We start from the raw sequence: 23868 nt of genomic DNA on the forward strand, positions 1-23868 counted from the left end.
ACTCAAAATATAGCTCAGGTGTGTCCTGTTTCCACTATCCATCCTTCAGTAGGTAACTTGATTGAAATCATCTGTGGTAAATTCAGTTGATTGGACATGATTTGGAAAGGCACACACATATATAATAATGTGTATATAATGTCTCATATTTGACAGTACATGTCAGAGCCATGAAGTCCAAGGAATTGTCTGTAGACTAGGGCTGTCGCGGTGAAAGAATTTCCCCTGCGGTTATTTATGGTGGCTCAACACCGCGATATGCGGTATGACGCGATATGCGTCATTTGTCGTCTAAAATCTTAATTTTAGAGCTATATAATTGTTTTATTGTTTTTATTGTAAAGGGGTTCTTATTGTTTTTAAAGAAGAAGACACAGTTTTAAGAGCAGTTAAATATGTGTTTATTGTCAAATAGAGAACACAGAAGTCAAATGAGATGCAGTAAGAACCCATGCTCTTTCGCTTTCTTAAAAGTGTAGGGTAAATATTTTAAACGAGATTTTAAACACAAAAAGAGATTTTAATAAATAAATCAATAAAACGAAATCTTTCCTTAACCAGAAGAATAACGTCTCAGCTTAAACCTGAGTTGTCACGTCCCTGTTGCGCGCTAAGAAAACCAACATATTCACCTTTCACTGGTTTCAGTGAGGAGCGGAAAGGGCTAACAATATTCCCGGCAGTACTAAAAACTCGCTCTGATGGTGTGCTTGTTGCACAAATGCACATGTACTTGCGGGCAAGTTTGCAGAGCAGAGGAAATCTAGCCTCATTGACGCGCCACCAGGCGAGTGGATCTGCGTGGATTTGACTTGAACCCGAAATGCTCTCAAACCGGCGAAGTCGCGTTTTGTTTTTTGACCAGAGCATCTGCCGTAGTTTCCATCTTTGAAAAAAGGAGACGGATTGTTGATCAGCCGCACCGGATGATAACAGGGGGTTGATGGGAAAATGACTTTAACTCTTGCACAGGCACTTTCCCCTCGCATGGGAAAAAACACAAATATTGCGGTTGTTGCGGTTAATTCCCGTACGTTGCGATTTTCTCGTCAATAGCGCGGTATTGCTATACTGCGGTTATCGCGACAGCCCTACTGTAGACCTCTGATATTGTTTTGAGGCAAAGATCTGGGGAAGGGAACAGAACACATTCTGCAGCACTGAAGGTCCCAGTGAGCACAGTGGCCTCCATAATCTGTAAATGGAAGAGGTTTGGTACCACTATAGCTGGCCACATGGCCAATCTGAGTGATCAGGGTAGAAGGGCCTTAGTCAGGGAGGAAACACCCAATGGTCACAAGGTTGACAGAGCTTCAGCACTGCTCTGTGGAGAGAGGAGAACCTTCCAGAAGGACAACAATTTCTGCAGCACTCCACCAATCTTCTAAATAGCTTTGTTTGGGTAGCTGTTTGTCGGTACTAGCCTATAGTTTCAGTATCACTGTATTTGCCTAAAACTAATCAGAAGCTAATAGTTTTGGAAGCTCACTCTAAAACAAAAATATACGTCTAGAATACGTTTTGCAGCTCTGCTTGGCCGATTATGTACAAAATACATCAATACTTCTACATCTATTTATTCCTTTTCTCACCATGTCAGGGAATCTAGAGACTCCCATGAAACGTTTTTAAAGATCAAGGAAAACAACAGTGAGAAAGCACCCCGGAGAGAAGCAGCACACACTCACACCCATGTGCTTTCACCATCATAGTAATAATAAGTCATCATCATCAATATGAAGCTTGGTGTGAAGTCTACAGGGAGCTTATTAGAAGGCACCATTTTGCTTTTACTTTCTTTCTCGTCAAGTCCAGAAGTGTGAGACCAATACAAACAAGGATGGCGGGAAGCTCCTCCTTTGAGGACTTGTGTCCCAGTGTGGGCAACAACTGGGTCATGGACAACGACTTGGCTGAAGGAGGGATAGAAGGTCTTTAGCATCTCCCCCAAAAAGGACTGATGTCAAGTTTAGGTTTGTGGTGCTGTTCCAATGTAGCTAGAAAATGTTAGCTGGAGCAAAATAACAACAGCATGGAAAGATGAAAAAACAGATGATATTCCTACAGAGTGTCAGGGCTGGGTGCGCTTGAGCTAGATGACACTCAGCTGCACAGGGAGTCGAATGCAGCCTAAAATCTTCAGTACAGACACTACTACATTCATGACAATTCACACTAATGCAGCACATGGTAATAGCTAAGGGTAATAGATGTACGTGGCACACTGCTGATGTTGACAGATGAAGCATTGAGCAGGATCATGTTGGTTAAGGTTTTAATTTTCTTCTGTTTTTTTAACAAATGTTTTGGCCAAAATCTTAGTCTGTACATTTAAATTGCTGGTTTGATTGTAATTTGTTTAGGCTTACTAGATAAACCTCTAGTTTTTCAAGATTTCAGAGAGCCAAGTTTTGGTTGATTAATTATTAACCTGTGTAAATTCCTGATTAAAAACAAACATTAAAAGTCTAAACAGTGATAGAAGAGATTCCTCAGCTTTAGTTGTAAATATAAACACAATATAAAGCCACTGATGTGGCTGTATGAATTATATTACTCATACTGGGGGACCTAACTAATGTGGTTGTGTGAATTACATTAATCATACTGGGGGACCTATTTGTTTGCTTATATTGTTCTTGCCCATGTAATCTCTGGGTATCTCTGGGGCGTCGCTTGGCCAGCCATCATTGCATGCGCCTTCTTCTTATCTCTCCATGTTCTCCGCACTGCTCATCTCTCTCTCTCTCTCTCTCTCTCTCTCTCTCTCTCTCTCTCTCACGCACACACACACACGGACACACACATACACACACACACACACACTTTCACTGAAGGTGGCCAGGCTGAGCCTTGTGCAACAAGTATCAATTAGCCACACAGGAAGAGCGGCCCATATACCAGCCTACACTGCATTAACACAACTAACCAGGCCGTGTCCCAGGTGACGCCATGCAACCATTATCAATCAGCTAACATTATCTAACACGACACCTTTAGACCTTCAGTCAGAATGAGTGCCCGGCCTTTTCTCCTGCTTCAACGGTAACAGCTTATCGACAGACCCCATCTCGTCCCATTCTGAGTGGGATGTAGAGACAGAGAGGGAGAGAGCTAGAGAGGGAGGGAGACAGAGACAGAGAAAATGGGAGATGGACAGAGAGAGGGAGGGAGAGACAGCAGGAGAGGGAGAGGAGACCAGAAAGGGAGGGAGAGAGTGATAGAGTTTGAAAAGCAGCCATGAAGATGAGTTTTACATTCCATTTCAAGGAGCCCCAATGCACTTAACTGCAGCCTTCTTTAGGGCCAGCTAGTCTATTAACGAGACCATTTTAAGCAGGCTCCTCTCCACCCATACCCGTGTAGTCACTGGCACCTCGTCCACACACACTTTCAGTGTCAGGCCTCCAACAGGGCAAGGGCCACCATATTTAAATTCTCAGCTTTGAGTGGTTCCACTGAACTTGTTGGAATTCCTGGATTCTACATGCCCTCTGAACAGACTACTCCCGCTGGCTGGCCAGAATAATGGTAAGACTATAAGGGCTGAGCTAAAGGCTCTGGAAAAGCCCTGACAATAATAAACAACAAACAAAGAGGGAATTTGGGAATGAGGGACATTTACAGAGCAGGACAGGGAAACTAAGTTCAGCTGAACCATAAAAACACAATGCAGGGAGTCAACCTGTAAATGCGCGGAGTCCAACTGTGGGCATTTCCCTGGTCAGGAACGAGACTAAATCATGCCCACTGAAGGCCGTTTTTGTTTGCAGTGTTATTCCTTGCTCCAGCTCTGGGCCTATTCAAACAGTAGACCTATAAAAGTCACTGCCCGCTATTTGGTGAAACTCCTCTTTCAGCTCTCACTGGGCCAATTTGTGACAAGTAATTATTATCTGCCCAAAATATGCCAGGCGGTAAAGCACAGCCATTGAACAGAGACCCTGAGAACAGTGCACAGATTAAGGAAGGAGAAGAGGGCTTTCAAAGCCCCTGGCCATAATTATATTGGTAATGAACTTCTTTGATCTAGGTGGAGAGATGATATGTCAGTGTAATGGCAGTGCCCTGGCCAGCAGGGGGCTATTTCTGCTCAGGGCCTCTCACTATTATCTGCCTCAAGGTAACAGCAATTTGAATCTGCTCCAAAGGAACAGAAGGGGCAGGAAGACGGCAGAAACCGAATACGGGAGACTCAGCAAGGCCGCTTTGTTGTCCACAAAGGAGGGAATTTGCCATGTTATCAGGTAAAGTTTGCACTGAGCCAGATGAATGCAGCCTTTTGTTTTATACCGGTCAAGATCAGAGGTCTATCCCTTCTCTGTCTTAGACTTAGACACACACACACACACACACACACACACACACACAGAGAGTCAAATAGTCTCATTCTCCCCTATTCCGAGACTAAATTCTTCTTAATCATCTGTCAGGGAAAAGATATTTTGTGCTGGTGAACAAATCTTTGCCTCACAGTGCCTGCTGATCACACCTCACCTCACACACCACACGTTCAGCAGACACCACACGTTGGCCTGTCTCTCACTCTCCTGTCCCTCAGAGCTGCCTGTCTCTCACTCTCCTGTCCCTCAGAGCTGCCTGTCTCTCACTCTCCTGTCCCTCAGAGCTGCCTGTCTCTCACTCTCCTGTCCATCAGAGCTGCCTGTCTCTCACTCTCCTGTCCCTCAGAGCTGCCTGTCTCTCACTCTCCTGTCCCTCAGAGCTGCCTGTCTCTCACTCTCCTGTCCATCAGAGCTGCCTGTCTCTCACTCTCCTGTCCCTCAGAGCTGCCTGTCTCTCACTCTCCTGTCCATCAGAGCTGCCTGTCTCTCACTCTCCTGTCCATCAGAGCTGCCTGTCTCACTCTCCTGTCCATCAGAGCTGCCCGTCTCTCACTCTCCTGTCCCTCAGAGCTGCCCGTCTCTCACTCTCCTGTCCATCAGAGCTGCCCGTCTCTCACTCTCCTGTCCCTCAGAGCTGCCTGTCTCTCACTCTCCTGTCCATCAGAGCTGCCTGTCTCTCACTCTCCTGTCCATCAGAGCTGCCTGTCTCACTCTCCTGTCCATCAGAGCTGCCTGGCTCTCACTCTCCTGTCCATCAGAGCTGCCTGTCTCTCACTCTCCTGTCCATCAGAGCTGCCTGGCTCTCACTCTCCTGTCCATCAGAGCTGCCTGTCTCACTCTCCTGTCCCTCAGAACTGCCTGTCTCTCACTCTCCTGTCCCTCAGAGCTGCCTGTCTCTCAATCTCCTGTCCCTCAGAGCTGCCTGTCTCTCACTCTCCTGTCCCTCAGAGCTGCCTGTCTCACTCTCCTGTCCCTCAGAGCTGCCTGTCTCTCACTCTCCTGTCCCTCAGAGCTGCCTGTCTCTCACTCTCCTGTCCATCAGAGCTGCCTGTCTCTCACTCTCCTGTCCCTCAGAGCTGCCTGTCTCTCACTCTCCTGTCCCTCAGAGCTGCCTGTCTCTCACTCTCCTGTCCATCAGAGCCACCCCCACCTCACAAGAGAAGGAAAAAGGAAACAAACAATGGCTCTGACCTTGCCTGTGAATCACCATGACAACGAGGCCTCCCTATAAACCATTCCCCTCCTGTGTGTTCGGCTGTGCATGTGTGTGTGTGTGCGCATGAGAGACAAAGAAAGAGAGAGAGAGAGAGAGAGAGAGAGAGAGAGAGAGAGAGAGAGACAGACAGACAGACAGACAGACAGACAGACAGAGACAGAGAGACAGGGGGAGAGAGAGAGAGAGAGAGACAGGGAGAGCACAGGAGGCCTGCTGAGGACTTCAGTTAACAGTCTGTAAAAGCAACAGGATACGCGTACCACACAATAACACAATATCCAGAGCCTGCCCACAGTCTTTACTGCTGTCAGCCATATACTAGTGATAGTATGAGGATGTGATTCACCTTGGTTGTAACAAAAATGAAGCTTCTGTTTTGAGGCTGTGAAGTGAGTGAAGGAAATCTTGCTATATTGTTTTAGGGATAGGTTGAACTATACTACAATTATGCAGGTTGTCTACCAGATAAAAGGGACACACTGAAATACCACAGGTTCTGCTGCTATGGACAGTGCCCAATAATCACTGCAGAACCGCTTATAGTACATGAGTAATGTTGAGTAATGTGTTGTAAATGAGCTGGTCTACAGTCACTTCCATCTACACAGAGCTTTGGATACACATCCAGACATCTGCTCCCTTCTTCTCTCTCTCTCTTCAACCAAACAGCCTTACCTGAGTGACATTACACATTGATGATGCATACCAATGAGGCAACTCAGCACCTTGCTTTGCCTGTTCACAGTAACACTCCTATAGTTATTGTTAACTATTAAGGGTAACCTATATACACACATTAATTATCTATTTGTCTGTCTGTCTATCTATCTAATTCCATCTCTCCATCTGTCAGCCTGTTTATCGATCACACCCTATTATGGGGCTTGAGTCCCATACATTACCTATTGCATGAGGTTCTATTTATGTTCACTTAGCACACAGCAGATCTGCGGAAAGTCCAAACAAGCTCCATGTTGTGTCTATGAGGGCCAAACCCATAGTGGCTCTGTGGCAGTATGGTCAGCAGGTAAGGAGGGATGGTGGAGCTGGGCAGATGGTTGTTGTCTAAGCCCCGCAAAGCCCCAGAGCTGAGCTCAGACTCAGGGGGCTTACGCCCTAAACCGTCTGCCTCCAGGAGTGCACCACCTCAAAATGAAACTTACCTGCCTCAGCCAAGAGCCATATGGCATATGGTTGTGAGGTTTCTATTTTAGTTAGTCAGCAAATTTGGCTAATTGCTTTTGGTGATGTGACCGTGGGCTAGTGTGTGTCCATAACAACAAGTTTGTGTTGTGAGAGAGAGCATGTTGTTGTACTTACCAAACATATTTTAATTTGTCATATCATAAAGTAGTTTTTTATTACTTCTGATGCACTATTTAGACAATTTTGTGTATTGTATCAATATCAACCAATGAATTGGGACATTACATATGAGACTGACAGTACAAATCCAATAAGCTCCATGTGTGAAAGAGTGGGACCCCTGCTTGACTTTGTCTTTATCCACTCCATTCATGTGTCTGGCTGCACAAACACAATACAAAGTACATAAGCCCTTGTGTACGTGTGAGCACGGCTAATCACTACCAGTACAATCCCATCACCACCTGCACAACCTGTTTGCTCTAATGAACCTAAGCTCTCCAATGTAAACACACTGCCCCACCATCAGCTACTAGACCCACACTAAGAAATCTAATTAGAAATGACTCACAAGCCATTCTGGATCTGTTATTAATGCAACTCCAAATTACTTAAAGAAAAGACTGAGTTTGAACATAGAGTTTAAGTTTTAAATGCAATGCAATCTTGTGTGCTAAATGCAGCCTTTAACTCTATCTGTCCATCTTGTTATCTAGTGCTCTGTGTTATTCTCCACAGTCAGGACTCTTATTTTAGTATCATGAAGTATCATGCTTAGTATTGTTTTTGCACTAACATACACCATATACATTTATCACACACTCTGTATGGTAGTCTGTGGTATTGCCTAGCTATTAGACCACAAATAATCTCAATACTCAATATCAATATTTCAATATAAAAAAAACATTATGGATGAATAATTATTTTCACAGGTAGCACCATCAGCGGCATTGTTGCCACCAGCAGAAGGGGAACTAGCTATCCTTCTGCCAGTGATCACACCCATATGAATTAGCATAGCACCAGAGTATGGCCCAATTAAACTTAAACCCCGGAGATATGAAACTGCTGCTGGGCCTCATCATTCCATTAATACAGCCAATTATCAGTGTTAAGCCCCAGTTAGAATCATGACAAAAATAAGGCAGAAATGCACTGGAGACCTTTGGCATAGCCTGTAGACATATGTGAACACTGCTAGCATCAGATTCTCAGAGTCTCAGACTGCCTTATTTTCAAAATAGCTGTGATTCATTAGACACATTCTTTAAAAAGGATTTTCATTCTAATAGCGGCATGACATTGTGTACTTGGTCGTACACCATTGCAACATGCAGGGTTTAGAACAGATGCAACTTTTAAATCTCAGGCCCATTTCTCCACAGCACAAATATGACAATGCAACACAACACACTGCTCATCTAAGCTTTGGCACATGGACAGCGGAACGCCAAATGGAACCTGCTAATGTGGACATGCTGAGTCATACTGTTAACTGTCTTTTCTGTAAGTACAATGAATTCATTTATATGCATACTAAGCAGACTGATTGGGAGGAGTGATGTTTGGGAGTTCAGAATACGTGATATAAGTTACGAAGCTTTGACTCTGCACTTTACCACCTTGGATTTGGAAGGAAATAGCAATGGGATTAAACAGCAGATTACTAGCTTGAGTTTAAGGGTAGTTGCACCTACACTTAATAGCCACCATGTTTCGAAACACACACTACAGTAGTCTATAGGCCATCTGTTGCCATCCACTAGCCACTGTGGTCACAAACCAACCAGTGATGAACAAGGTGTGTACAGCAATTGGACATCCACTGCTGTGGTTTTCTGTGACCTGACAGGGTGTGTACCATTGCTAAACTATCTGGTATGCTCTGGGGTCTTAACCATGTTCCAAATACCACTTTGAATACCACTACAGAATACTGTATAATGTTTATCAAAGTAATTTATTCAGAGTTTTTCAGTCTTTTGACAGCCTGGTTTAGTGATATTTTTGTTTTGTTGGTATATTGCTGTAATATTAAGGACCAAAGCTAACCGATTTCAAGGCAGATGACTCTTCTGCAAACAACTAGAACTTTATTTTGTACTTTTATGTATTAATCAAATGAGGCGACCACACATAGCTGATCAAGAAAGTTCAAACCCCTACAGTCCAGTTACTTGTGATACACAGTAAAAAGTTGCTAAGGCTTAAACATATCTGTAACATTTTTTGCTGTTTCTTTAACATGATGTATATAAACATGAGCACAATTAAAATAACATATATTTCTTCCACAAACTCAAGCGTACATGCACACAATGAGGCCAAAGTCTCACCTGGTCGTCAATTCGGTGGGCGACTATGCGTGCTCCTTCCTCCTGCTCTACATTGCTCAGAGGCCGAATTCGCAAGGCCACCTGGAAAACATATATTCAGGCACAGCATGCTTCAGCCCAGAAAAAACAGAACTTCGCAAGCTTTTTAAGACAGATGCAAAGGAGTAAGCTCTAAAGAAAACACACTGTGAGAAACGCTGACACTTTTTAACCTCTGCCCCAAGTGGATGTTTACGATACGAGCGTCATATAAAATATCAGGTGTTATGGCATTCTGTGAAAGTAATTGACTTTTGAGCATAAGATCCCATTTTGAGTCACATTTGCAGTTTGCCTGCTTTGGTCTAATATTGTTGGTGTTGAAGTTGATGGGCCCAGGTTGGGTCCTCCTTTACTTGACATGCAATAGGCCTACCTCTCTGCATTCTAACTACCATTTCAAAGGCTCTGCTATGACTGATGGCTGGTCCAGTTTGGTGCTGCCAGAGGAAGAAGTGAGAGGGAACTGGAACTGGTCATGTGAATTATTCAGTTTAGGGCCAAAAGATCAATGGAAAACAAGCATAAAACTCCCCAACGCTGGATCTCTGGGTTAGTATACCCAGTTTGGACTCATAACAAAGAATAGATGCACTGGGACAGTGGTGTGTGGACCCTCTCAGTCAAAATTACTGCAATAATTCATGCGATATGTAGTATGTAATAAAACAAATGATAACGTAGAAATCCGCATGACAGCATTTAGCAGTTATTTAAGTATGTGTAGTTAAATAGAATTAGAAAAACGTGATAAAAAGCGACAACTTAAATTAGAAAGAAGGTTATGACATCCGAGACACAAGGCTGGCACAGTAAGCTAGGCTATATATTAGCTACTTACTGTTAGTTGGTGGTCCTTCGATTCTCCGGTATCCTTCATGACAACATAAACTCAGAAAGGCTTAGTATTTCTTGTGAAATTATATATATCAACCTCATTGGGACGATACACAAAATACCCTTTGCAATGCCAGCACTGGCTTACACGACAAACTACCTGTCTTGTGTTCTGCGACGCATCTGCATCAAGCGCAAAATGCGTCTTTTGTGCGTAGAGAAGCTATCACGGAACGCACCTGTTCGCACGCCAAATTCTTTTATCAGTACCACGGAACTATCGGCGACTATCCGGCTCAAAATATACCTATCGTCTCTCTCAAATACTGTTCAAATAGTATAGTCTATTCTCGTTTATGTCCTAATCGGAGCAGGAAAGCGCTCACGGCACTTTTCGCCAGCTCCCCCGTACTTCACTGCCTTCCCATTCCCTGTGAAGCGATTGCTGTTGTTTCCTGTCCCCTTAGAGATCGGTAGTGAAGTGTAGCCTTCCTAACGCCATTCTCCATGAGGTTGTATAGTTAACCCGTCATTAAACGCAGTCGCGTCCTCAACTCCAGGTACACAACCACCAGACCGTGTTTACTGCGGCACCTGCTGGCTGCAAGCTTTCATTTTTTGTGTGTTTGAAGTTATAAAACCGTAAACTCCATCAGCATTTTAAACAAGGCCTGTTACCTCAAGCAGAATATATCGATATTTAGTAACAAACATAAATATGTTAAATTATAGCAATGCCAATGTATTAAAACAAATCCGAAAGCTGCAGTGTTGGGGTTCTACCCAGAGTTCAGTTCAGTCAAGCAAGTGAGCTGACATCCAAACCATATCATTTACATTTTGTGATATATTTTAAATCCCTTTCTTGCACTGAATATACTTTGTGAATATTGATCCTCAGTTAAACAAAGTAACAACACCCTTGCTGCAAAAAGATTACATAAAAATTGCAGAGGAAAAAACAAAATGTTCTTTAATAAACTTTTGCTTTGCTTCAGTTACTACTAGAGCCCTGCAGTTAACTGCATAAATGTTTTATGAAAGAGTCAACAGGCATATAGTATGTTTCTGTTCTTTATTCCTGAGAGCTCTGTGAGGATGATGGGAACAGGTGAAGATGTTCTGGTGCTGCTTCCTCTCATGACTCTTCACACACATCTTTCTCCTGCAGAGCAACAAAATATTCAACTCTGAAAACACTGCACCTAACAATGTGTTAACGGTCCTACATTTTACAGCTGTCAGAAAATGGCTTCATGACGGATATAATGACATTGTACCACACAGATGGCAAAATCTATCACTATACTGGCTAGAGCACAATAGTTACTGTTTCTGTAAACATCTTCTGATCGAAACTCAGAGGCGCTTATGTAAGCATTAATACATAGCTGGTTATCAATTAATATTTCACATATAATGCTATAGGCAAGACCAAGAAGGGCGTTATTGATTTTTCCTTCTGACCTGCACAATGCTTCTATGTTCCAGCTGAGTATGTGGTACTATATATAGGGAATGGGAGGCTTATCTTAATGGAGCAGTGGACCAAAGCTGGATGCAATCTCTCCACAACACAGGACAATTACATCGGTCATGTCACTATATGAGGGGAGGAAAGACTGTGGCAGATGACGTGCACCATAAACTAAAAACCAACCTATATTCCCAATGGACGAATTACCTTCTACTACTGGAATTCCTGACTGGATGTATTTGAAATAGTCAGTGAAACATTTGAAACTGTTTCACCTAATTTTGCCTTCGGTTCTCTCGAGACAAATGGAATTTATCTACTTTGTGCAATCAAGTATCACACTTGAATATTGTGAAAATATAATTGAATATTGTGTTTTGATTTTTCTTGTATAACCCTTGAACTTTCATTTCTCTCCATTCCTGACCTCATCTTTCTCCTTCTTCTCATCTTTCCCCCTTTTCTTCATCTCAGCCTCCACCACGTCATAGAACTCTCTCTCGGCACGGGCCACCAGCTCCTCTGCACTCTCCTCTCCTTCTCCGTCTCTGGCGTCGTCCTCCTTGCTCTGCTCCGAGCGGCTGCGCTCCTTCAGACGCATCTCTCTGTGACGCGCCTCCAGAATCTTCTCCCGCTTCGTTTCCCGTTCAAACATCTGCCAGCAAACACAGATGTACACAAAGAGATGCTTACACCCTGTCATTTCACTTCATAAGCATTGCTCAGATGAACGTTATTCAGCTTTCCGCAGGGGTGCCGACATCACCAACATCTGGACATTCTTGTAGTTATCCATTGAAACTAATTATATTTTCTATTTTTTTTTAAAGAGACATAAGAAAATCACTCAGTAGGAAATCCTGAATGCATTTGGTCATGCCCATTTTATTTTATTAATTTTTTTTAGTTACACAGACTGCAAAATAGAATGGCACACATTTTAAAATATTAAAACACTTTATGCTTATCTCACCATTTCCAAAATTCTTCATATACGTCAAGAACCAGTAAAGTCATTTTGAGCATTTAAGCATATCGACTGTTGGATATTGTAAGAACAGATGAGGTTCTGTGTTCTACTTGTTCTACGTGTGTGTGTGTGTGTGTGTGTGTGTGTGTGTGTGTGTGTGTGTCTCACCGCTGTGGCCAAGGCCTTTTCATTTTTCTGCAATGTGCAGAGGCCTGGTGAGATCTCTAGCAGAGTGGCTGTGCCCTGCTGTGAACCGCAGCCCAGCAAACGTCCATTATCCTGCACACGTATGCTGTACAGAGCCTCATCGCACACCTAGCACAAACATAATTATCCAATTAAAGATATACAGCCATAATCCAGAGAACTTGTATTTGTGTTAAAGTGGCACTTAAGTATTTATGAAAACAGTTACAGTAGTGGAATATTACAGATACTATACAATACTTTTGAATAAACCTTTATAAAAAAAAATTAAGGAGGTTCCTTGCAAGCAGTTAATGTTGTTTTGTAAGGCAGATTCATAGATTTGAATTAGAAGGCTAGACCAAGTCATAGATTTAGGCACCTACTTTAAGACTGAGTGTGGGGTCATTCTGCTTGAACAGAAAGTCCCATATGTCTAGGGTGCCATCCATTTTAACAGTGAAAAAGACAGCAGGTCTCGCAGGACTCCAACATCCATCTGACAGGTAGGCCATGTGGTATCTGCAGATATGGATACACTTTATAAAAATGTAATTTGAGGCCGTTGGACTGAAACTGTTACATTTAGTTAGAAATGTAGTACTACATATATTTTGTGTTGTTCACTGCACATGATCATCCTTTAATAACACATCACTGCTTATCACCTTCACATTCATTACTCTGTATTGCATTCGAATGTAGAAAAGGGGAAACATTGCACTGGACTGTTCATTCAGCCTGAATAATGGATACTGAAATATGATGAATAATATTTCACATTTTACAGATATTATATATTACTCTATCTTGGAAATAAGGGCCAAACTGTAAATTTAAAAGCAACTAACCTATTTATCTCTCACTATTACTATTGATTTGCTTCTTGGTATTTGGGTGACCTGAATTAATGCTGATCCTTACAGGTTCAGCTCCACCTCTGCAGACCTGCTATTAGTAGTATTTAAGGGCCCTTACTTGGTCCACATGATGGAGGATTCTCTAATGTCCTCAGACCAGATGCGGGCAGTCCAGTCAGCCACAGTCAGAAAGTTCTTAGGGAAGAAAGGGTTCCTCTGCAGGGCGTAGATGGGTCCATGGTGGCCACTATATGTACAAACAATTTTCTCTGCAGGTGTTTTTGCTTTACGATTACATGAGACCACCAGTCCCTGCTCCGTCCCAACCATGAACTTTGTGGGCTGGTAAAGGGAAAAAAGACCATTCACATTCAATCTGTGGTGCTAATGTGGAAAGCAATGACTAATTTTGGCACTCATAGTACAGTAATCACAAAAGAAAACCCTCACCATAGTGGTTTCAAACTCCAGTGAGATAGCTCCTAGGGCATTATCCAGGTTGCCCTTCTTGCTGGGGTCCAGCACCAATCTTTCTGTGGGTTCACTCATCTTACGAATATCCCACCACAGCACCTGAAGTATTTTATCATAGTATATCTATTATAAATGCCTTATATCAAGGAGAGATGTAAAATTATATAGGGGACCATAGGGTATCATATGGTAAGTACATTTGATATGTGCAAACAGCAATACAAACATAAGAATTAAACTGTCCTTAACCCAGTTAAGTGATCCTGGGCCCTGAAATTACTCAGTGTGTAAACTGTGTACTGACCTGACCATCAGTGGAAGCTGAGAAGGAGTCAGTGCCAGTCTTTGATTGCAGCCAGATAACCTTATAGACAGGGTCTCTATGGCTGTGCTCCATAGCAGACATCTCAACTGGCTGGCTACCTTTACGCGTGTCCCAGTAGGCTACAAAGAATCCACACACAGTTTAGTATTGACTTTTCAGATATTCATATATCTAGAGGCAAGGTTTTAAGTGAGCCCAAAATGTGGTGTAAGGCAACAACATTTCTACATAATTAAAAAAAAGAACATCTCCATTAAGAAAGACATAAAGAAGGGGAGGTCAGTGATGCAGAACCAATAAGTTTGTCCCCACCAATCTGCCCATTGTAGCTCCCTCCAATTAGGATGTGAGAGTCTTTGGGGTTGTACTCCAAACACACAAGCGGAGAAACAGGTTTTAGAGTCATCTCAGGTTTATTGGGATTCTCTGAAAAGGAAAGAGAGTGTGCCCTTGCCCTCAGAATACTGCAGTATTTAGCATACTAATTATATACATAAAATTATAGTCTTTGACATGTCTGCAAATTATAATATCACCTGCATTAACCGAGACTATTTGAGGACATTTCACAAATGTGAAGCAGTATGCAAGCAAAAAAACATTCATGTACATTCAACTCCCTGGCCTGTACTGCCTTTTCCCATATTTAGTCGCAGTAATACAAGAACCAGAACAGAACCGGTAGTTTGGCATACCAATGTCCCAGATATAGGAATCATAACACATGTCTTTGGTGACTTTCTGGAACTCCAAAGAGGAGTATGCCACAGCCAATTTACGGCTGCCATCAGGGTGCCATGACAGGCTAGTGGCAGTGCGTTTCACCTCATTAGGGTCCCTGAACATAGACAAGATCAGAGACACTGAGGATTATAATCAGGAAAATCGCAGTTCTCATCCAACCAGTAATCATGATAGGCCAAGTACCATTATGAGTATCAGCTGGGTCACCTGAAAACATTGACAGTTTTGGCTGAAGGTTGTTCCTCTGTTTCTTCAACTATCTCTTCCTCTTCAAAGTATTCCTGATAAATGTCAATGGCGTTGTTCTGTTTGATGCAGTGTTCCATATGCTAGAGCAGGGAGAAACACAGATCTGTGATGGAAAGATTCCAATTATTCACAGCAGCTTTGTAACTCTTTTTTTGGTATAATTTAGACCTTCTTTCTGAATTTAGGCCTTCTTTATATAAATGCTTAAACCAACTTACACCTACAGGGTTCAATTTCATCTCTCATTCTCTAGTCAGTTTACTCAAACCTGCTCAACCTTTCTCAAACATGTTTTAAGCATTCATAACACAGGTCTAAAATTTTAGTTTTGTTAGGGTTTGTGAGCTTTTGTGCTTGGTTGCGTGTTTGTTTTTTATACAACACTCACACTCCCCAGCTGTATGATGGTATTCACATAGTTCTCATCTTTTTCAACTTTCTTTCTGTAGCGAATTGTTTGTTCCATTTCCTGAGGATTGACATCTTTTGGCCATCCTCCTTCCACATGATTTATGCCACATGCCTCAGAATCAAAACGCTCTGTGTTAACCTGAAAAAGTGAATGAAGTCAAGTTAGCTTATGACATACACTGACTGTCTATCCATACGCATCTCAATGTATGTATTCTAATAGGATATGTTCTTGATCTGTAGAAACTTAAAGTGGAACCATGATTAAACCGTAAGTTTAATCCTACTGATGACATGTTGAAGTATTACTCCTGCAATTCAGGAGTTTATTCAGCTACCAAGAAAATTTTCGTCTTAGGTTATACTGTAATTAGGGATTTGGGCTAAGAGTAAGAAAAACTTTAAAATGCATAGTGATGAGCAATGGTGGACTAAATAGTGGAAGGGTTCTATGAACTCATATCTGTCAAATATTCTCAATATCGTATCTTCCTCCCGCTTGTTCAGATCCTCCTCTTCTACATCATCTCTATGTTTTGTGTCCTTTAGTGCGTTTTTTGTTCTTTTGCATGTTTTTGTTTTTTTTTTCTTGTAAAGTGTCCTTGAGTGTTGTGAAAGGAGCTTATAAAAATTATTATTATTATTATTATTATTATTATTATTATAAACTGTGCTCTGAAATTTCTTCCACTAACCTCATGTTCTGACATTTCCTGTGTGCACTGTATGGCCACATCACAGGGGTCCCTGTCTATGAAGCTGGCAGCGAGTGACGGGTCAGGCAGGATGTCCACATGCAGCTCTGCCGCCTTATCCGAAAAGTTACACTGGCGGCCGAACTCACTGCGCTTCTTGGTGTACACAAACACAATCTCCATGATGAGTCCTACAAGTCAAGTGATTAATCCAGTTGTTTGGATATGAATGAATTTTGGACTAACATAAATATCAGATATATATGCTATAAGGCATATATATATATATATATATATATATATATACACACACAAGCTAGCTAAATAGCTACTTAGGTTCATTTTATAACGGCATTTGTTTCAACATAAGAAATGATTGCAAATACATAGTGTTTACAAACTATTGCAAGCAGTGACTTCGAAAAGGGCAAACGAAAAGTAAAAAACATTAGATTAGCTAGCAAATTATTGAAATGTTAGACAACGAAGCGACCTGTTAAATATACGACGTTCTGACGTTATAGAATAGTTAACGGACAGCTACCCTAACTAACTAGGTAGCACCAAAGACCTGCTGCTCTACCATATAATGTGGGCAAAGTATGAGCAAGCGCAAGAATGGCGACAGTTTGTCACTAAAACAGTAGGTTACGTGCTGTGAAATCCTTACCTGGACCCTCAGTTGTACGAATGCATAAACCGCGTTTTTCTACACTTTCATTAGACTTTGCTGTAATTTCATGTCTCACTCAGAAGTTTTCTGTATCATAGCAACAGCCCCTGCCCACTTCCGGAAGATATACGTTGTAAACGTTTCATTGACCTACGTAGTTTTTAGACAATCTTACATTATATATGTCCTTTGCAATGTAATTTAGCCATGGTTGTCTTCCTCTTGTAGATTATGGATTAAATGTTCAAATCAACAAGTGTGAAACGCACACAGGCGACTGTCACACCATAACAGTAGATGGTGCTATAACATGATTTTCCTTAATAAGCACAGCAGCAGTTTGATCAGGAACCTTTAACCGATCTATGCAGTCAAGCTTTTCTAACACTTCAGAGGAGCAAGCAGCCCCGGTTCTGGACTGCTTTGCTTGGGGGGGCAGTAAAACATAATGAGGGGGCATCTTGATAGTCATGTTTTTGAAGCCAGAGATATATTCAAGGCTTGATTTGTGCATGAATGATGACAGCCAAACTATTGATACTGGCTTAAAGTGATGTATTAGGTAAAGAAATAGAAATGCATGTTTTCGAACTTAAACCTAAAACCCAATGATAAAAAAATACATGTTATGTAAATGCAGAAAAAAGATGATATGTTTGTATTTCATTTCAATATGCCCCCGTAATTAAATTGCCATTACTAATAGAACTCTATTTCTTGAAAAGTTTTAATATAAATTTAAGGCAAAGCTGACAAATGTACCTACACACAGACTGAGAATATTCAAACGTGGAAAAAGTATTGAAGTTTTTATTGATGCACAGTATAACAATATTGTGATGGCGAGGAGTCGTTTAAACCAGCGTTTCTCAACCAGGGTGACGCGGCTGTCTTCATCGGGGGTGCCGTCAAAATATTCTGATGTGAAATAAAAAAAAACGATAGTTTCAAAAATTGAAGTTATTATACGCTTTAAAATCATTCAAATTTATTTCATATTACCAGATCTCTCAAGTTTGGTGGGCGTGAGCTTTTTTTCAGGCGGGGGGGATTGGAATCTGTCGCGATGGTTAGTGTAGCGGCTGTGTGTGTGTGTGTGTGTGTGTGTGTGTGGTTGGAGAGCGGGCTGGCTAGTCTACCAAGCAACAGCGCGATCTATATTCTGATTGGTTCAACCTGTTATAATATACCAGAGCCGTAGAAAGAGAGAGTTGCGACACTCTGTGATCTCGCCGCTCAGAGGTCACGTGGTTCATGGAGGACCGTATAGTTCCAATCAAACACGAACACTGAATGGTTTTAAACGGGAAAGACATCTGCGGTTACCGTATTTCTGGCAAATATTACAACATACAGGGTTGCCAACACGCATTTGACCGTTTTCACACGCTCTCACGCCACACTTCCGATATCTCACGACGAAAAAAAATATCCAGTTTATTTACCTCAGAACCACAGATGTGATTCAATACGTTACTAGCTCGCTAGCTCTGGCGCCATCCACCGGCGATATAACACTTAATCTGCTTTTTATCAACTTAATATTTATATCAACTTTCAATAAATATTTATTGATATAATTTTTATAGTATCTTTGAACAAAACTAGAGTTACAAATAGCCTGTTGAAGCAGCCTGCACTATTAAAGGTTCAGGCATAGATTTATTTAGTCCATAAAACAACACTAAAAACACATTTAACATTTAATACATAGATTTATTCTGTAGTCTACACTACAACACTAAAATAACATCATTAAATACATAAATTAATTCATTAGCCACATTACAACACAAAAAAAAACCTCATTAAATACATAAATTAATTCATTAGCCACATTACAACACTAAAATAACATTATTAAATACATAAATTAATTCATCCCTAACATTTTCGTTTCACATCAAACTTCTACAGAACTTCTACAGATATACTTCTACAGATACAGGAATATTGGGGGAAGTGTTTGACATGCTTAAGCTGAAGGTAGATAGCCTAAATGAGATGGAGAAGGAATGTGTGCCGACTCTTGATGAGATGTCAATCACACCAAGCGTGGAACTGCACCTGGGAACAGGAAAGCTTTATGGGGATGTGACTTTACCTGGCCACACAGGAGAAGCAACGCATGCATGTGTTTTTATGTTGACAGGGAGCACAACACGCTGGAAACAAGTAGTGGCTTACCACTACAGTGGTAACTCCACTGATGGGGCAGTTTATAAACCACTCATTTTAGACATTATTCACAGAGCAGACTCCATAGGGCTACATGTTATTAATATCACCACTGACATGGGCAGCCCTAATCGGGCAATGTGGAAGGCTTTCGGAGTGGACCATAATAAAACATCTATTCCACATCCAGCAAAACCAGACAGAAGGCTATACTTTATGCCAGATGTCCCACATCTAGTTAAGAACTTGAGAAGTGCCCTTGTCCGTGGACAGACGTTTACAATTCCTCCAGATATAGAGGAGAGGGAGAAGCTCTCTTCCTGTGAAGCTTTGATTGGCCCGTTGCAAGATTTGGTGGCTTTTCAAGAGGGGATGACACTAAAAAAGATCACATAAAACCACTCCACTGATGCTCCACTGGTCTGGTCATCACACCACTGGCCTAAAAAAAAACATTTTAAATGTTATGATGGTAATGACAATCCTAAGCATCATACGTAATTAAATTAAAAAAAAAGTGTTACTAAATTGTGTTGAGATATAGAGCTGTTGATTGTTGCATCCTGTATAAATAGTGGTCATCCATGTACAAGCAGCTGGTTTTATCACCTGTCACTGAAACACTAGCTAATTAATTAATCAACCAAAGAGTAACTTCATTACAATCCAACCATCTTTTCTACTTCAGATAGTTACCATTAATTACAATATGATCAAATCTATATAGGTATTACTGAATTTAACAATTATCCTAATGACTGAATACTCTGAGGCTAATGCACCGCTAAGCGATTCCTGCTTTTAATAGCATAGCTAATGCTAGCGAAGTGTAATTTAAGCTAACGGCATTTAAAATGCAGAAATAAACTAACAACAAGTGACCACTTAACTATAACAGTAATACTAATCACATATATGGAGGATTATATAGGAAACGATGAATAATTCATTAACTTACCAGAAAAACAGCCGCGGAAATGCTTCAAATATACGCAGTTCAATGCTGGAACTATAGCATGTTTGGAACTATTGGTCTCCCCATGGCACGTTTACTTCCGCATTCCTGAATTACAATAGGAGTCTATGGGAGTGTCGCAACTCTCTCTTTCTACGGCTCTGATAATATACAACCGATGGATTAGATTATTTAATAAATAAATAAATAATATTCAAGCGTGAGAAATTCCATGTGTGGCGTGGTTGCAGAGAGGATGTTTTCAGGGTTGCCAACTCTCACGTAAACAATACACTCGCCACCTCCTCCAGGTTCAAATCTCAATCCAAACGATCTTCAAAAGTTGGCAAGCCTGTGTTTTTAGGGCATTGTAAACTGGGGTGCCTTAAAATTTTGCATGCATATAAAAGGTGCCACAACTGAAAAAAGGTTGAGAAACACTGGTTTAAACCATGAGCCGCGACGGCTTGTGCGGGGAAAAGAGCATAGTCAGCTAAAGCTAGGCTTAAGCCTTGTTTAAGCTTGGTTTATATTTGATTCGAGAGGTGCACGACAGCGCGCGAGGCCGTCGCGCACGGGCGGAGCCACCGCGATTACGTCATTTTCCTCCGGCCTCGCGCGCTGTGCGTTCACACTGAAAGCGATAAAATCTATGACGTCAAATCCAAGTCAATAATCGCGAGCGCGGAAAATCATTTCGCGCGAGGAAAAGTGCTTATTCGCGCGAGCAAAAATGCTCTCGCGCACGCGGAGAGAGCTTCCCTGCGCGAGCAAAACTACTCTCGCGCACGAGGAGAGAGTTGCTTGCGCGAGGAAAATTTGTCACACCCTTTCTGCTTGCGATTAAGCTCCTGCTCGCGGAGCAGATCGTTTGATTTTTGACAGTCGTGGGAGGGACCCAGACAGGATTGACTTCTGGATGTGAATTGTGAATGGCTGTCAGTAGGGTCCGTTCCATGTTTATTTTTTCACGATATCAACGCATTTAGACAGTTGGAAGCTCCATGAACTATGGTAAAACAAATAACCAGCTAGCTAGATAGATATTTATAAGTCCGACTAGCTAGCTAACTATGTATACAATGCTAACGTCAGACTTATTTTAACATACACAAAGAAAAGTTTTGCTGCAAGGTATTGTTATAGGGCTTGAAAAGCCCTATATTGTTAATTCCTTTTCTCCAAATTTCTGCAATTAATGCGGCCCGAACCGCTTAACGTACAGACTCCGTTCGAACTGCGTTTTGAAGGTCTCAGCTCTGTGTGGTGTGCTATCCGTTTTTGGAGTCGATTAGAGTTATAGATTTTAATAGAATTGAGTTTAAAAATGAAAAATGGCCCTATTAAATGAATGGTGAAATGTTCAGAATTTCAAATCATCACTGCCAGTTAGAGTGTGAGCTGGCATAAAAAAATGATCAAAACGTTATTGGATAAACTGCTGTAAAATACTTACACCTTGACCTAGAAGCTCCATTTAAATTTTAAAAGGGAGAGAAACTTGTCCTTTTAACTTGTCCTTTTAACTTGCCCTATTTAAAATTAATGGTGGAATGTTCGGAATTTCAAGTCATCACTGCCAGTTAGAGTGTGAGCTGGCATAAAAAACTAGACATGCATTTCCTGAAGGAAATACATAGTGCTTGAAAAGAGATGCAAGTCTGTGTGTGTGAGGTAGGTGTGTGTGTGTGTGTGTGTGAGGTAGGTGTGTGTGTGTGTGTGTGTGTGTGTGTGTGTGTGTGTGTGTGTGTGTGTGTGTGTGTGTGTGTGAGAGAGAGGTAGGTGTGAGTGTGTGTGAGGTAGGTGTGTGTGTGTGTGTGTGTGTGTGTGTGTGTGTGTGTGTGGAGTCTGCTCAATCTGCCCCTCTGCTATATCTGCCCCTCTGCTCCATCTGCCCCCTCTGCTGCTCTACCCCTCTGCTCCATTTGCCCCTCTGTTCCATCTGCTCCTCTGCCCCTCTGCTCCATCTGCCCTTTTGCCCCTCTGCTCCATTGCCCCATCAGCCAATCTGTTCCATCTGCCCCTCTGCTCCATCTGCCCTTTTGCCCCATCTGCCCCTCTGCTCCATCTGCCCCTCTGCCCCATCCGCTCCATCAGCCCCATCTGCATATGCAGATGTATATGCAGATGGGGCTGATGGAGCGGATGGGGCAGAGGGGCAGATGGAGCAGAGGGGCAGATGGGGCAAAAGGGCAGATGGAGCAGAGGGGCAGATGGAACAGATTGGCTGATGGGGCAATGGAGCAGAGGGGCAAAAGGGCAGATGGAGCAGAGGGGCAGAGGAGCAGATGGAACAGAGGGGCAAATGGAGCAGAGGGGTAGCCCTATAATAATCAAAACGTTCTTGGATAAACTGCTGTAAAATCCTTACACCTTGACCTAGAAGCTCCATTTGAATTTTAAATGGGAGAGAAACTTGTCCTTTCTAGCTTGCCGAGATATCTAATCATTTGATCAATTCGTTTTAGAGTTATGAGCATTTGTTTGGCACCAGACACAGAAAACTGCCCCATTGGCCCCCATATAAATATATCAGAATCAGCTTTGTTGAGATTTTTGTGTGTTTTTAACTTGTCATAAATCAGTCATTTTAGGGTCAAACCACACAAAAATATATCAAAATCATCAGCAAGGGGTCCTCTCTCAAACAATCTCTTCGGTGAAGCGATAGGTTAAATGGGTCCCGAACTACGACCGTTTGTTCGGAGGGTGCAAATCACATAAAACAAGGCTTCTCCACTCAGAGTGGCAGAGACAGAGTGTCAGTTATTTTTGAATGTCTCTCCCCCTCCCCCACACACGCACGCGCACACACATGCATCTCTCTCATACCCACTACACACAGTCAAACACATACAGCACACAGACACACACACACACATACATACATGCAGATGGGGCAGATGGAGCAGAGGGTCAGATGGAGCAGAGGGTCAGCTAGAGCAGAGGGGCAGATGGAGCAGAGGGCCAGATGGGGAAAATGGGGCAGATGGAGCAGAGGGGTAGATGGAGCAGAGGGGCAGATGGAGCAGAGGGGCAGATGGAGAAGAGGGGCAGATGAGGGTGAGAGGCAAATGGGGCAGATAGAGCAGATGGGGCAAAGGGGGCAGAGGGGTAGATGGAGCAGAGGGGCAGATAGAGTAGAGGGCCGTATGGGGCAGATGGAGCAGAGGGGCAAATGGGGCAGATAGAGCAGATGGAGCATACACCATATACACTACATGCACACACACACACACACACAGAGACTTGCATCTCTTTTCAAGCACTATGTATTTCCTTCAGGAAATGCACATCTCTAGTTAGTTTTCACATTAACATCTAAGGATTTTTACCTCATAAACCAAGTGTCCACATATGTGGGCATTATGCAATAATGGCAATACGTTGAACGATGTAACATGTCATAGATTTTTAAGCCGTTCATATAAATAAATAATAGTAAATTTGTACAAAATGTGTTGTTGCTGTAAATAGAAACAAATATAAAATTTTCCATTTTTATTGCCTAAAAAGCTAAATCTAAGAACATTTGTGTGTGTGTGTGTTCTGTTGGTGAAAAATTGATATATTGTCTTACTGTAAACTTCATCAATATACACATATGTACTTAGTAGTGAGTAGAATGGAAATCACGTTATTAAGGTATATATTGAACATATGTTAGGCCTAGTACACGTTGATCATTGTATGCCTTACATGCTTGTAGGCACAGTGGCGGACTTAGCAATTTGGGGGCTCATCAACATTA

General features: G+C 42.0%; 2 protein-coding genes and 1 long non-coding RNA gene across 7 annotated transcripts in view; all 3 read right to left on the bottom strand.

The window, feature by feature from the left end:
• kif19 (kinesin family member 19) overlaps positions 1–10496 on the bottom strand; it is a 35625-nt gene extending 25129 nt beyond the window's left edge. For both annotated transcript variants that reach the window (XM_076999633.1, XM_076999632.1), the window contains exons 1-2: positions 9925–10496; positions 9045–9125 (exon numbers count right to left, since the gene is read on the bottom strand). In XM_076999633.1, coding sequence (XP_076855748.1) covers positions 9045–9125; positions 9925–9963 — 120 coding nt within the window. In that variant the 5' untranslated portion in view covers positions 9964–10496. The remainder of the gene's footprint in view (positions 1–9044; positions 9126–9924) is intronic.
• A 371-nt stretch (positions 10497–10867) lies between these two features.
• Positions 10868–17247, bottom strand: dnai2b (dynein, axonemal, intermediate chain 2b). 4 transcript variants are annotated; one of them, XM_076999634.1, is made up of 13 exons: positions 16982–17247; positions 16312–16502; positions 15594–15755; positions 15164–15285; positions 14908–15050; positions 14525–14638; positions 14192–14331; positions 13864–13986; positions 13532–13755; positions 12940–13075; positions 12536–12682; positions 11825–12052; positions 10868–11085 (listed from the first exon to the last, which is right to left on the bottom strand). In XM_076999634.1, exons 2-13 carry the CDS (start codon positions 16492–16494, stop codon positions 11059–11061), a joined length of 1749 nt encoding a protein of 582 aa, XP_076855749.1. In that variant the 5' UTR covers positions 16495–16502; positions 16982–17247; the 3' UTR covers positions 10868–11058. The 4 variants fall into 4 exon arrangements, 3 of the variants coding, with proteins under 3 accessions (XP_076855749.1, XP_076855751.1, XP_076855750.1); XM_076999636.1 differs by having other exon boundaries at positions 10868–11522; XM_076999635.1 differs by lacking the exon at positions 16982–17247 and adding an exon at positions 16805–16857.
• Positions 17248–19111: 1864 nt separating this feature from the next.
• Positions 19112–20349, bottom strand: LOC143510365 (uncharacterized). The gene is made up of 2 exons (XR_013129959.1): positions 20121–20349; positions 19112–19604 (listed from the first exon to the last, which is right to left on the bottom strand). It is a non-coding gene; the product is annotated as an uncharacterized LOC143510365 (long non-coding RNA).
• Positions 20350–23868: the final 3519 nt, after the last annotated feature.

Source organism: Brachyhypopomus gauderio, chromosome 3 (assembly GCF_052324685.1).
Source record: "Brachyhypopomus gauderio isolate BG-103 chromosome 3, BGAUD_0.2, whole genome shotgun sequence".
NCBI classification, from domain to species: domain Eukaryota; kingdom Metazoa; phylum Chordata; class Actinopteri; order Gymnotiformes; family Hypopomidae; genus Brachyhypopomus; species Brachyhypopomus gauderio.

Bases quoted from the DNA above. Each gene is read 5' to 3' on its own strand.
- dnai2b (XM_076999634.1), bottom strand. From the start codon at position 16,494: ATGGAGATTGTGTTTGTGTACACCAAGAAGCGCAGTGAGTTCGGCCGC. The intron at 14,332-14,524 runs GTGGGGACAAAC...GATTCTTTGTAG, and splicing joins GAGCTACAATGGGCAGATTG to CCTACTGGGACACGCGTAAA. The intron at 13,076-13,531 runs GTAAGGGCCCTT...CCATATCTGCAG, and splicing joins TCCTCCATCATGTGGACCAA to ATACCACATGGCCTACCTGT.